This window comes from Lutjanus erythropterus, chromosome 21 (genome assembly GCF_056507025.1).
Source record: "Lutjanus erythropterus isolate fLutEry1 chromosome 21, fLutEry1.hap2, whole genome shotgun sequence".
In the NCBI taxonomy this organism is placed as follows: domain Eukaryota; kingdom Metazoa; phylum Chordata; class Actinopteri; order Lutjaniformes; family Lutjanidae; genus Lutjanus; species Lutjanus erythropterus.
The window spans coordinates 6,811,831-6,824,967 of record NC_139337.1 but is presented as its reverse complement, the minus strand read 5'-3'; the positions used below and the strand labels follow the sequence as shown (position 1 = coordinate 6,824,967).

Here is a 13,137-nt window from a genome sequence, read left to right as displayed (position 1 = left end):
CTTCACCTTCTGGTAAGAACACACTTAGAGTCGGGGTATTTAGTTTGTCTTTTTTATTAGACATAGCAATTTCACAAACAGCAGTTAGCCTGAAAATTACATTCAAAATGTGCAGCTGACCATGCGCAAACACTCCAGATACACCTTCAAACAAAAGTAACAGTCGATCATGTGTTTGTTTTTTTAATCTGTGTAATGTCATGTTTTAATTCAAATATACAAAATCAAAATCATCTTTCACTAGTTCACCATCAAAGCATACATACCTGTCACTATAACACATTGTAACGACTAGTTTCTGTCACTGTACATATGCTCTGAAAGGTTTTTAAAGGCTCTTCTTTGCATTCTGACACCCAGACGCTCCCATACATCAACCTTTGAAATACTCTCAGTACCATTTTCCCTTCTCTGAGTACTCTTTAAAGGAATAGTTCAGATTATTTTAAGTGGGGTTGTATGAGGCACTTATCCAGAGGCAGTATATTACCTACAGAAGATGGCGGTCGGCACATCCCCAGTTAGGAGAAGCAGAGAGGAGTACCAGCATGGAGGCTAAGCAAAATGCATTTTGTATTTTTATTTATAAAATGTATTTTAGCCACTTAAAAATGGTCCACCAAGGTCCAAAAAAAGAAAAATCAATATCAGTTTAAGTGTACACTATATTTAGAATATTTTCACCACTTAACTTTGCTACCAGAGAGCCTATTTTGATGGGAAGCCAAAATATCGCTCTATCCAAACCACCCAAACTCCACAGGCAGACTCTATGAGTTGCTGTTCTACTACTGCCTTGATGCCTTAATTAGTTGGTGTTTTTGTGCAACTTTGGTGAATCCAAACTATCCTGAAGTCACACAATAACACAAACAAACTAGCAGATTGAGGCAGCGGTAGACCAGCAACTCCCGTGTTCTGCGAGGGGAAAATTACTGACTGCGCCACTGGAGTTTGGTTGCTTTGGAGAGGGCCATCAGTTTGCCATCAGATAAGGCTGTCTGATGGCAAAGTAAAGCGCAGAAAATATTCTAAATATAGTGCACTCTTTAAGGTATAATCTGCAGCATTTTGTTTAAGAAAACAATGTATAGACACATATGGTATAATGTCTGTCAATCATCACTTATGGCGCAGTAGAAGTGCATTGTTTTGCTGTGCTAAGGACGTTTCACCAACCCAGAATGCAGTGCATTACTTCCGTTCTGCCTCTCCAAATTGAGGATGTGCCAACCACCTTCTACTGTAGGTACTAAACTGATTATTGACAAGTACGTCATACAACCCCACTTCAAATAATTCAAACTATCCCTTCAATATTAGCTTAGGTGAGGAGGAGGGTCATAAAGCTGACAGTCAGAGACAACTCATCAAACATTGCAGTTCCCAGAAATCCACTTTTCCAGTAACCTCCAGTAACCTCCAGGACCTCGGTGACATTTCCCACCAACACTGAAGTTCACAGAGGAGCACAGACGATGACCCCCGGCAGCTCAACGGAAACTTTTACCAAAGCACGTAAGACTACACGACACACAGTTTGTACAAAGTGGCAAGACGAGGCTGCTTCTGCTCAGGTTTTATTCCATTTAGGTTAATTCATTCACACACGCACGCACACACACGCACAGAGGGTTCTGTCCTCCATCATTCAAGTCACAGGACGCTCAGGTCACAGGGTTAATGCTTAACACTGGTCGAAAGGGGGAGAGGGACGGGGGGTGGTGATGGTGTCAGTGGGATTGTGGGAAGTTTGGGGGAACATGATCTGTAACTCCAGTTCATCCAAGTGCCAAAAAGACAGTCTGTTAATGTAACACTGATTATTTTTTTCCACCTGATCCAAAAACCACACACGGCTGATACATCACAGACGAAAGCTCCACGACGCAGAAAACCCATCCAGTTCAGATTCGGCTCATCGCTCCGGCGAGGTCACGAGGTTGCCGGTTCGGCTTGAAATGCCACGCCGTCATCCGCCGAGGTCCGGTCAGCTTCCACCGGCTCCCCATTGTTTTTTTGAAAATACTGGCCGCAGGGATCCAGTGTATGTGAAAACACCTGAATACTCAAATCCACCAAATCACACGGACGTCCACACGTCACCACGGCATCACGCTCAAACACTGTCCATCGTCCGGCCCGCTACTCGCAGCAGGAATGGCAACTGAAGAAGCGGGTGAAATCTGTACACCTTTTTTTTTTTAATTCATCTCCAAAAACTTCTGTAAGTGCAACACTTTTTGTAAACTGTCCAGTTAATGAAGGTATTTTTTTTCTCCCAACTGCTTGGTCCACAGCAATGTTCAGCTCAGTCAAAGAAAAGGGGGAAAAAAAGGAAAAGAAGTTTGAAAAGCCCACCATCCTCTTGTGAGTGGACGCCTCTACCTGCCAAAGATGCTCTCGTACTCGAGCAGTATGAGCTCCACTATCTGGTTCTGGTATACCATGTGGACCGCGATGTTGCCCGTCTCGGTCTCGGGCCGCAGCAGCGTGGGTCCAAACACGATGGCCACGCTCTGGGTGGTCATGCGATTGGCCTCTCCGTGTTCAATCACCCTGAGGTGGGAGAGAGAGGAGGGGTGGGGGGGGGCATGAGGAGATTTAAAGATGGAATATGTCATAAATGGCTTTAGGTGAGTACGGATTTGTTTGTTTCATCTAGAAAAACAACATTACCATCTTTACACACATCCTGAGGGCTCGAGATGGAGCTGAGGCAAGCCTCGCGACACACACTCTGTAACGCCGCTGAACGCTCCAGGCTAGAGCATAATAGCCTTTTTAAATAGAATCTACATCCTTGCATGCAGATGCACAAAACAATAACATATTCATGGAAGAGAGGAAAAAAAGGAGATTAAATCCGCCCGCTGATATACGTAGACCTCCATACACTGAATGTCACGCTATAAATTTCCTCAAGAAACACCACTTCATAGGTACTGAATTACAGCAAACACAGCGCCATATAAATGCAAATTGGAAAGCTAGGCAAATGTCATTGTGAACATATGATATTGCCACTGGCTGCAGTGGGCTAAGAATACACGTTCAACCTGGCTGTAGTTTGTGTTTGCCCACAGGCTGATCAGAGAGAGGAAAGGTAAACACCCAGAGTCAAACAGCACTTCATAGAAATACAGAGTCAGTTATGAGCCAAGTGCCTGATACTCGCTTAAGTCACTGTTACTGACTTCAAGAGTTAATCTGAACAGTCGGACATGTCGCGGTAGAGCAGACACAAGGCAGTGCATAAGCTCAAACTCCATGGGTGACTGGGAGCTGGGGCACAAATCAAAGACAGCCCTGCTTTACTGAGGTCGGTCTGCACTTGGAAAGATTGCTTTTAATCTGAATGCACCTGACTCCTGGAACAAAATACCTTTTTTCTGAAATTTGATCTTAAACCTCCCAACCTCTACTCAGAATTGTTTTAAATAACTGTACATTATTTTACATTTTAATTATCTTAATTTATCCATCAAATTATCTACTTATTCGCAAGTTTTTTGTGGTTTTAGTTTTAAGGCTTTTTTACATAACAGTATTTTATAATACATTTTAATTATCTTAACCCATCTATCAAATTATCTTCCTTACACACAAAGTTTCAATGGCTTTTTCTGTACAAGTTGTGGTAGTACCTTTCCTCTGTTAGTAACAATGGGTACTGAGAACTGGGCATAAATTGGTACTGGTTCCTGATGGGTCAGCACTGAAGTATTGATAAGCTCCTGGACAACAATACTGCTGCTGGTATTTATGTGATGTTACATAACCAGCTGACAGGGCAAAATGTTTAAAAGTGTGGGCTCACTTTACCAATTCTTATGAAAACTCAGATAAGCCTTATCAGTATCAATATCAGTATTGATGAAATCTTAACAATAATCATCTCTAACTGTTAGCATTTCTCTTTGTTGTTGTTTTTCCTTCTTTTTCCTGTATTTGCATCAACGTCAGTGAAAATGAGGGTCGCAGCTCAATGATCTTTTTAGTATAAATGAGGTTTCCCCTCATTTTTGGGGGGATGTTGAATGAATGAATTAGTGTCCAATGATGATCAGCAGAAGAATTGACATGTTTTAACTTTCATTTCCTATATTTACTGTAACATTCTTGGTGTTCAGCAGTCTACTTTATACAGCGACCTGTGTCATGTTGCTTCACATTGTGAACTGCAAAATGAGAATGGACGTGAAACGAGTGTAAATAACTTTCAAAACAAAGCTGTTACAAGTCAGTTAACTAGTCACACATCCTGTCCAGACCTTTTCAAAGATTTATCTGTAACATGGACACAGTCACCAGTCAGTGGTCATCTGTGGTGAGTCGACTATAATAGTAGCTTAGTGTGTCTGATTCAAATGTGATTTATGGTCAGTTGCATTACTTTGTTGGCCCTCAGATGTACAGATCCACTAAATTTGTCTTTCCTTTGCACATTTTTTATTGATTATTTATTTTTTATTTTATTTTTATTTATATTTTTTAACTTTATATAAATAGATATTAGGTCTGGGCAACAAAATAATAGTGATATGTATCATCAACAGACTTCATTAATAGCTGTAAGAAAACTGTTCAATAAAATGTTAAGTAGTTTCACTTAAATGCATTAAATGCAACCAATACCACCATGAAAGCACAAACTGAATACGCCCCGGCTCATAACAGTCTGTGATATGCCTTGATAATGGAGCGTGCTACAAGTGATGAGCAAGCAGCCGATCATTCAACAGTGTGTTGTTCAGTTACACCATCACAATGTGACAGAACAACAGAAACAGCAGAGTGAGACAGTGAGAGAAGATGGTGAGGAAACTGTAATAAATGACAGGCCAGCCCAGTTTTTTTTATGACTCTTATCCGTTTGCCTCAACAAACATCATGACTAAATTCAACTTTTTCTCTCCTGATCATCATTAAAAATAGGTAATTAAAAAGCATTAATAAATATCAAGTATATTAACTGAAATAAAACTTTTCATTGTGATAAAATTTCCAGTGATATTACCCACTCCCAATAGATATAGGTTTCTACATTAAAAACATTAAATTTGGTGTCTATTCAGCACATTCCAAAATACGCCAGCAGTAGTTTGTGCAACAAACTTGTTTTAACCCTTTAAAATTTCATTTTAAAAATATGCCAAAAAACATCAGAGTTTAAAACAGAACTTTGCTTGCATCATAAAATATAAACTTTTTGTATTCAGACATAAACAAGCCAAAGAATCTGATTTAGTGCCAACTTTCAAAATCTGATGGTACAAACACATTTCAGTCGGTACTCCAAGTTTTTAATCTCAAAACTGTCAGAATTATTGGTCTCAGTGTGGAGTTCTCATATCTTATTACTTTCAAAGAAAGTGTGTAACCAATATATAATCATTTCATTGGTAAGCAGTACGTATTTATGACTATAAATGAAAATAAATCACTGTATAAACTAAGCAGTTTAATTACAGTGAGAGTGATCTGTTTTTGCTCTTTTCTTACCTGCGCAGGTGTTTGAAGAGGACTTGCATTGTGTCGTGGTTTGGTTTTGGCAACTTCTTGATTAAGTCTTTGATTGAGTTCACTCGCTGCTTGTAGTCAGAGCATTCTGAAGCAGACAAACACACAATCAGTGAACGCACATGTGCACAGCACCATCTTGTGGCGACATCAGGTACTCTAAACACCTCGTCAGAGTATATCTGAACAGCAGTCCTTTAACACAGGGGATAAAGTTACTCACTGATGGCGTTCACAAAGTCATTGAAGGATCCGTAGGAGAAGAGAGGCTCAGGAAGCTCCCTGAAGAACATCTTGAGAGCTCCAGTGGTGACGTGGATGTCCTCCCACTTACTGTCATTCAGATCCACCTTCTCATCTGATGGATGGATGGAAGCCAAATGAGACAAGGGGACAGAGAGAAGTGTTTACTGTGTGTGCTCTGTGTGCTGGGAGAACATGTCCCACAAATGTCAACTCTATCATCCCATATAAAGCAGCGTGTTAGTGGTTGGCGTACCGTGATTTACAGCAAAGCGAAGCTTCTGGATCACCGCCAGATTCCCGCTCACACGGTATAAGCCGTCAATATTGAGACCTGCAGGAGACGGATGAGAGGAGGGAACACTGTGGGTCAAACAAACAGCACCAAAGGTTGACTCATCAAACATCTTGCGTTTTCTTGCATCATCTAATGGCTCCTGTTAAAAAGGCGCAGCTGAATTCAACTGACATCTAGCCGATCATTGACATGCCAAGATGTTCTGCATAGGTCGTCTCTATAAACAGTCTTGTCACATGCTTAAAATATGGATTGAAATTATGTCAACAGTAGTATTTTGCAGAAGTGCCTGATTAAATATATTACTTCTAAGCCATATCACCCAATGACAAATAAGGAGTAATTGTGTTTGATGAGACCGTTGTTTCATCAGGCTGAAAAGTCTCAAGTGTGATTCACTACACGGCTGTGTGAAGTTGTAAAAACAATGTGCAGAGATTATATCTGAACAATTATGGCCAAAATGATAATCACAATTATTCTGATTAATAATGAGATCACAGTTATTTATCACAATAATTAATTGATTTGATGGATTTTAACATCACTTGCCATAAATCCCAAATCCCTCCAAACAACGGATCCATTTCAGGGGACTAACTCTTTGCCTTCTGCTCCAGATATTAGATTTTCATTTTGCTCAGCTGCTCTCTGTTGTTTCTACTCTTCTACTCTGGACTGCAGCCGCACATCCAGGGAATTTTGCACCGGCTGCACGCTGCAGGGTGCTGGCTGTTAGTTTTGGAAGTGCTTCATTTCATATGCAGCAGAATTTTTTATGAACACAGCTTGAGAATGCATTTTAAACATCAATATCGCAGTCAATCATGTTAATGTAATTGTGGGAAGCCAGAGTCATGATCAGATGAATGTTCAATTAATTGTGCAGCCCTGGCAGGGATACTGTCATAGATGCTGAGCAACGGCCATCCACTGAGGGAAACTGTGATTTAAAGCTCTGGGAAAAGTGGACGTCAAGCTAAAAAAGTTTTCTGTCTAACCTCATTAGAGGTTTATCTGGGAGCTTATCACCACAAACTTTGAAGTAGCGCTTCTGTACCTTTGATGTAAGAGCTGATGTAAGATCTGACTGAGCTGAAGTGAACAGATTCACCTGTAGCTTATGTAAGACAGAATGAATGAATCACTGATTCCTCAAGCTGAGGTGCTTCTACTGAATCATCAGCATCACTGAACCAATCTGTAGTTTTTAAGATTGAGGCTCCTCTCGCTGACTACAGGTGGCATTGAGCTTTGTTAGGCAGCTTTTTATTTACTGGTTCAAAGCTTCTTGAAAGAATATAAAAATCATGATGCAATGACTGCTGCAGGTAGGTGGCTGCTTAAAAACACTGGTTCTAGCTGTCTGGATTGGTACTGAAATAAATAACCAGCCACTCACTAACTTACTACTGAGCAGAAGACAGTGAAAGGAACCGTAATGTCACAGAGTCATGAATGGCGATGTTTAAATGGTGATGTCTCAGCAAATTCAGATCAATCAAAAAAGTATTTGGCCATTTCCACCTCTTCAACAGAACTGGAAATGAGAACTAATGAGATAAGAACTATGACACAGTCAGATGGGTGTTGCTCATACCTGTGTTCTCCACATGGTCGATGCACATTTTGACAAAATTGGGCACGGATGTGTTTTCCCGCTGGCACAGACTGGTCAGACTGCAGCCAAACACCTGATCTGTGGATGATGAAACACACTTGTTTGTAACTGTCTGTTATAACATGGTCAAACAGCGGCATGTGTTAATATGTGGGAAATAAATGGAGCCGGATCCTGTCTGCATACCTTTGATGTAACCTTTGTCTCTCACAGCCTGATAGGTGGGTCGACGTATCAGGAACTTCTTGAGCTTCATCCTGGTTTTCTTCTGGTCTGATGAGTCCATACTCACTGAGGTCTTCATCACTGAGAGACAAGCAGGATGTGAGTGTATTTCTTACAGACATTAACAATGAACAGACAAACAGTTTGTTGAGGGGACATCAGCAGTGTTGGTGCGTCTTACCTCTGTTCTTCTTGGAGTCCCTGTGGTCTTTCTCCTTGTCCTGTTTCTCAGCTCCTGGAGACTCAGGCATGTCCTCCTCAATGGCCTCATCAGACTCCCAGGCCTGGAAAGGAGGACACACAAATATGAAGTATGTACTATTAGATACACTTTATGTCAGCTTGGACATATTTTACTCTCAAGGCCCATTTACTCCTAAAAAGCATGCAGCAGCTTGTTCACACTCTTGAGTATTCACCCTTTTACTGTGGCTGATTTAATCAGGTGTGAATGATTTGATTTTTAGCTCTGATGACATTAAACATAGAAGGACACCTGTATCAAGTGGCAGCAAAATCCTAGTGCGGATGGTAGCTCGGTCCTATTCAGTTATTACTGCCACGAGTTAAGTTTTCACTCAGGTTTGGATTTTAGATAGATAAATACAGAGTATTAGGACCAGGCATAAGAGGGAAAAAAAACAGGAAGTTTTGCATTTCAAGAATAAAGTCAAAATGTTGAGAATGAAATTAATATGCTGAAACTGAAGTTGAAATTCCTATATCAGTGCTAAACATGAGAAAACATAATAGAAGGAACATTTTTTTGTTATATTTTGAGAAAAAAAAGACAAAATGTCAAAAGTTAAGTTGAAATGTAGAGAACAAAGTGACTGTTGAGGATACCATTTCAAGAATAAAAATGAAAAAAAAAACAAAAAAAAAAACAAACTTTTTAGCCCTTATGCCTGGCTTGAATACTCTTCCATAAATAAAAGACACATCTAGTCAAAGATACAACTTCTGACATATAATGATTTTACTAAAGACAGGTGTCTCCTCACGTGTGTGTTGATGGTCTCTGTGAGGGCCCGGTACCAGTCATTGATGACACTGTCAATCTCTGACTGGATCAGCAGCTCCGTCCCCTGACGAGTCTTCAGCTGAGGGAGGAAAAGTCAACATTAGTTTTCACCAAAACCACCACATTAAAACATTTTAAGTATAAAGGTAGATCTACAGAGACACTTGGCTCTGATACCTCGATGACGTGTTTCTTGCTCGACTTGTCCTTGGAGGCCCACTCCACCGACCCCCCTCGCAGATCAACTGTGAACTCGGGCTTGGATTGGTTGCTACCGAACTTCTAGAGTCAAGGAAACGGTATGAGAATGCATGTCTGACACGAAGGTGATATAACATGGGCACAAAGGATTTCTGTGTTTGTGTTAAAAAAAAAAAGAAGTGAAAGAAGAAAAATTTCAAAATGTTAAGTAACTATTAGGGACTTGAATTTCTGCCTGACATCCTCAGTTTTTAAAAAAGCACAGATGCTAAATCTCCCACAATGCTTGTTGGGACAGGTGTCACATCTCCAAACACTGTGATCACATTTCAGACCTCTTCATGTATGCACACACACCTTTAGTGACGTGTTATAAGAAAAGCAAAAGTACTGTTAGTTGTTGTTTATATAATGTGCATATTAATGAAAAGACAATGTTTTTGGTTAAATTCTTTTAAGATTCTTGGACATAAAATTCAAGCCACTCCTTTTTCACTCTACGTCTGTGTTTTCGCTTTCCAGCCAACTTAAACCTGCATTAATGGCTTTATTTGCCATCTGAGGGAAGTGAAATGAGCTGTAAACAACAATAACACATATTATCACCTTATTAAGCTGTTATGACAACTATGTTAGCAAACTTTACACATTCGGCAGACACAAAGCAACATTAGCATTTATTTGGAGTCTTGTTTGTGTCCACCTAAGTACAGGAACTACAGTCCTGAACATTGCTGATTAGCAGCACTTAATTTCAGCAAACTTTTTTAAACATCTGCCTCTGCAAACTATTTTGTTTCTTGTTAATTGTGTTTCAACACATCATGAAGCAGACTAAATTACCTAATCAGATGATTGTTCTTGGTGAGTTGATTATTACAACCATTCTCACATTAGTCATTTCAATCATTGTTAATGGAAAAATATTAATTAGTGCAGCTTTATCCTTTCTTAAATTAGTGTCAACTAAATCAAGCTTCACACACACACACAAACACAACTCTCAGGAGCTACAGCAGGAGTGAGTGAATGAAAGAACAGGCAGGCGCAGCAACAGATGCAGAGAGAGGGGACATACAGCGGCGGCCTGCACAGGCCTACAGTTCACATAGGAGACAGCAGGACGGGGCTTGACTGAGCGCTTCCAGTTGCTAAGGAGAGTGAGGAGCAGCTCAGGGATGGAGCCGCTGCGGTAGTAAGACTTCAGGGAGGAAAACAGGAGAGGAGGAAAAGCAATAAACAGAGGATGACATTTTTCACAGCACAGGTGGAAATGAAGACAGGTGACTATGCAGAAGACAGAAACAACAAAGAGTGGAATGAAAGGCTGAACAAAGCTCAGAAATTCTACAGGAGGAGAACATGAGCCTCTTGGGGCTGATGGGATACGTACCCAGCTGGTGCTGCCCCCCTGACCCTTTGCAAAGAGGAGGGAGGAGCCCTGCAGCACCGTCCACGAGGAGGTCCAGTTCTTCCTGCATGTCATAATAAAACACAGACATTAAGGGTCTAGGATTTCAGACAACTCTTTTAAAAACCCATCAGGATTTTGAAAAACCATCACCCCATTTACACCTGGTACTAAAATAAGATTTGTATCTGGAAACGATATCCGGCTAATAAACAATCCAATCCTGCCTCACTTTTAGAATTGGTATTCTTAATGCATTCTCATCATCTTCATTGATTTTCCATCTCTGTTCCACAGATCAAAATCTGCAAGAATAATTTAAGGTGGCGGAAAGTTTACAAAAGCACACACATCCAGACACGATAATTACTATTTGCTAGACAGAAGCACATACAAAGAAAAGGAAATAATACCATAACATTCATTTAATATACCACCCTCTGATGTCTCTGAAGAAAGGCATATTATCTAGTGTGCAGACTCTTCCTTTTGTCCTTCATCTGAGGCGGAAGCAAACTAGCACCAGACTCCCTTAAAAAGTCAGTTATATAAAGTTTATAACATTACATACACTCTGTGAAATACCGTCTACATACTGTCGACATATCCTGAATTATGTATTCCCTCTTGTAAATCTTGCAAACATAATACATTAAGTTGTTCCTTTGTTTGCATAAAACATATTGTGCCAGTTTTTGTTGCAGTACTGGTGTGTAGACTACTTTGTGACTAGAATTAAAAGCCTTGTTAACATCAGATCAGCTGCAAATCGCACATAGTTATTTCTTGTATATCTGTATATAATGTGTTTCCCACCTGTATTGCTGTCATTTTCCTACAGTTCTGTTGATTAACACATCCTCTGGTGCTTTCGAGGCACAGACATGTGGTCAGTAATTAGAGTTGTCTCTCTTGCTTCCTTCCTGGCTGTATCAATGTTATGTTGTGTACAGATGCCAGCAAATTGTATTGATTGCATTTACATCTACATACAATGTCAGTCAGACCATCTCTAGATGTGGTCATGCAGAACCAAACACACCTTGCATTTACTTTCACTTATTTGGAAACAGACAACATTTTAATACCAGGTGTATACGGGGTGTATGATTCACATAGACTCCATAGATTCCTACCTGACTTTCTTTCCATTCTCTGTGATTTTGGTGACATTGAGGACTCCACACTTCTCTGAGGGCTGAGGAGGAAGACACAGAAGCAGATAAGAACCTGCTAGAACACATGCATGAAAATACACACACACATCCATACACACATGCTGAAGCTTGAAAAGCAAATGGAACAGTATTGCAGGCTTGAATAGGTTGTACTCCTTGATGTTATGTTCAAATATCACCAGCAGAGGGCGCCCCTACCACTGCTGCAAAGTGTCAAAATTGCTGCATTTCTGCTGGTTTTGTCCTGGTGTTAGATGTGATGCAGTTAGATGTGGGATGTGACATGCAGCCGATGAGAGGAACCAAATGCAATGCAGAGATGGAGAGTTTAGAAGATGGGTTTGTACTTGGATGCAGGTGAAAGCAGGATGATGTAAGTGTGGTGTGATGCAGTGCAAGCTGGGATACTAACTGTTGAGGGGTGCTTAGGAGATGAGGGGCAGGAGTCAGAGTCTGGAGAGCTCTGCTTGGGCGCCGGAGCACACTCCTACCGACAAGAGGCACAACATGATGAGTCGCTAATAACTACCAGCTAACTACAAGAAACACAAAGACAGTCAGTCTGAGTTAGTCAGTGAGGAGAAGAGAATGGATCAGCAACCTGGAGAGGAATCATAAGATTGTGTGGATGTTAGTGTTGGTCATCAGAAGGTAAGGATGAAAGGAAGGAAAGTTAGGATTTAGGCTGAAAACAACATGCTTTAGAGATCCAGAGAACAAGTGTGTTAATTCAGTCAGACATTCATTCCAGGATTCTACTTCCTTCCTGTTTATCCAGTCAGACATCTTTGATTGACATGGCTTTGATTGTCGTATTACCACATATATTTAATGAGGCGTTCTACAGGACACAGTGACAGCAAATCAGAATGGATCATCTGTTGATAAGAGACAAGGAGGCTCTGTGTGGTACCAACTTTATCACGGTAAAGAGAGAGACGAAATCTCCTCTTGTGCGAGTCGGAAGTGAAGCGCCAGAGTTTGAAAGAGAACTGTAATGAAACCACCACAGAGTTAACCTTCAATAGCTTTTCCACACTTGAAGTTTGACTGGTGTCACTGAGACCAGTTGGTGTCTAATTTAAACTGGAAATGTATGCCACAAATATACGTTTACTTCTTTGTCTTATTGTTTTTAGTTAAAGGGAAGAAGTTAATGAAATATTTCAAGTAACAAAAATGTCAATATAAATTGTTTGAAACTGTATAAATTAAAGGGGCACTCCACTAATTTTACAAGTCAATTTGTGCTGACAGTTTCATAATGTCCTGTCATGATGTCACCAGGGTTATCTCACCTTGGAGTTGGAGACTTAAATGTTTTGATAGAGATAAACTTGCAGAACAAACTGGTGACAACTTTGAGGCAGTATGAAACCCGTCAGGTGCCATAAAAAAAAAAAATAATAAAAT

General features: G+C 40.4%; 1 protein-coding gene across 7 annotated transcripts in view; it reads right to left on the bottom strand.

Moving 5' to 3' along the window:
• Nucleotides 1–1,567: 1,567 nt before the first annotated feature.
• Nucleotides 1,568–13,137, bottom strand: part of arhgap12b (Rho GTPase activating protein 12b) — a 78,524-nt gene continuing 66,954 nt past the window's right edge. For 2 of the 7 annotated variants that reach the window (XM_084747661.1, XM_084747662.1), the window contains exons 7-19: nucleotides 12,137–12,211; nucleotides 11,683–11,744; nucleotides 10,529–10,610; nucleotides 10,214–10,336; nucleotides 9,112–9,216; nucleotides 8,915–9,013; nucleotides 8,092–8,194; nucleotides 7,872–7,991; nucleotides 7,665–7,763; nucleotides 6,023–6,100; nucleotides 5,747–5,881; nucleotides 5,506–5,611; nucleotides 1,568–2,559 (exon numbers count right to left, since the gene is read on the bottom strand). In XM_084747661.1, coding sequence (XP_084603787.1) covers nucleotides 2,385–2,559; nucleotides 5,506–5,611; nucleotides 5,747–5,881; nucleotides 6,023–6,100; nucleotides 7,665–7,763; nucleotides 7,872–7,991; nucleotides 8,092–8,194; nucleotides 8,915–9,013; nucleotides 9,112–9,216; nucleotides 10,214–10,336; nucleotides 10,529–10,610; nucleotides 11,683–11,744; nucleotides 12,137–12,211 — 1,362 coding nt within the window. In that variant the 3' untranslated portion in view covers nucleotides 1,568–2,384. Of the gene's footprint in view, nucleotides 2,560–5,505; nucleotides 5,612–5,746; nucleotides 5,882–6,022; nucleotides 6,101–7,664; nucleotides 7,764–7,871; nucleotides 7,992–8,091; nucleotides 8,195–8,914; nucleotides 9,014–9,111; nucleotides 9,217–10,213; nucleotides 10,337–10,528; nucleotides 10,611–11,682; nucleotides 11,745–12,136; nucleotides 12,212–12,641; nucleotides 12,717–13,137 lie in introns of all 7 variants that reach the window. The other 5 variants (XM_084747668.1, XM_084747665.1, XM_084747666.1 and 2 more) reach the window with 5 other exon arrangements.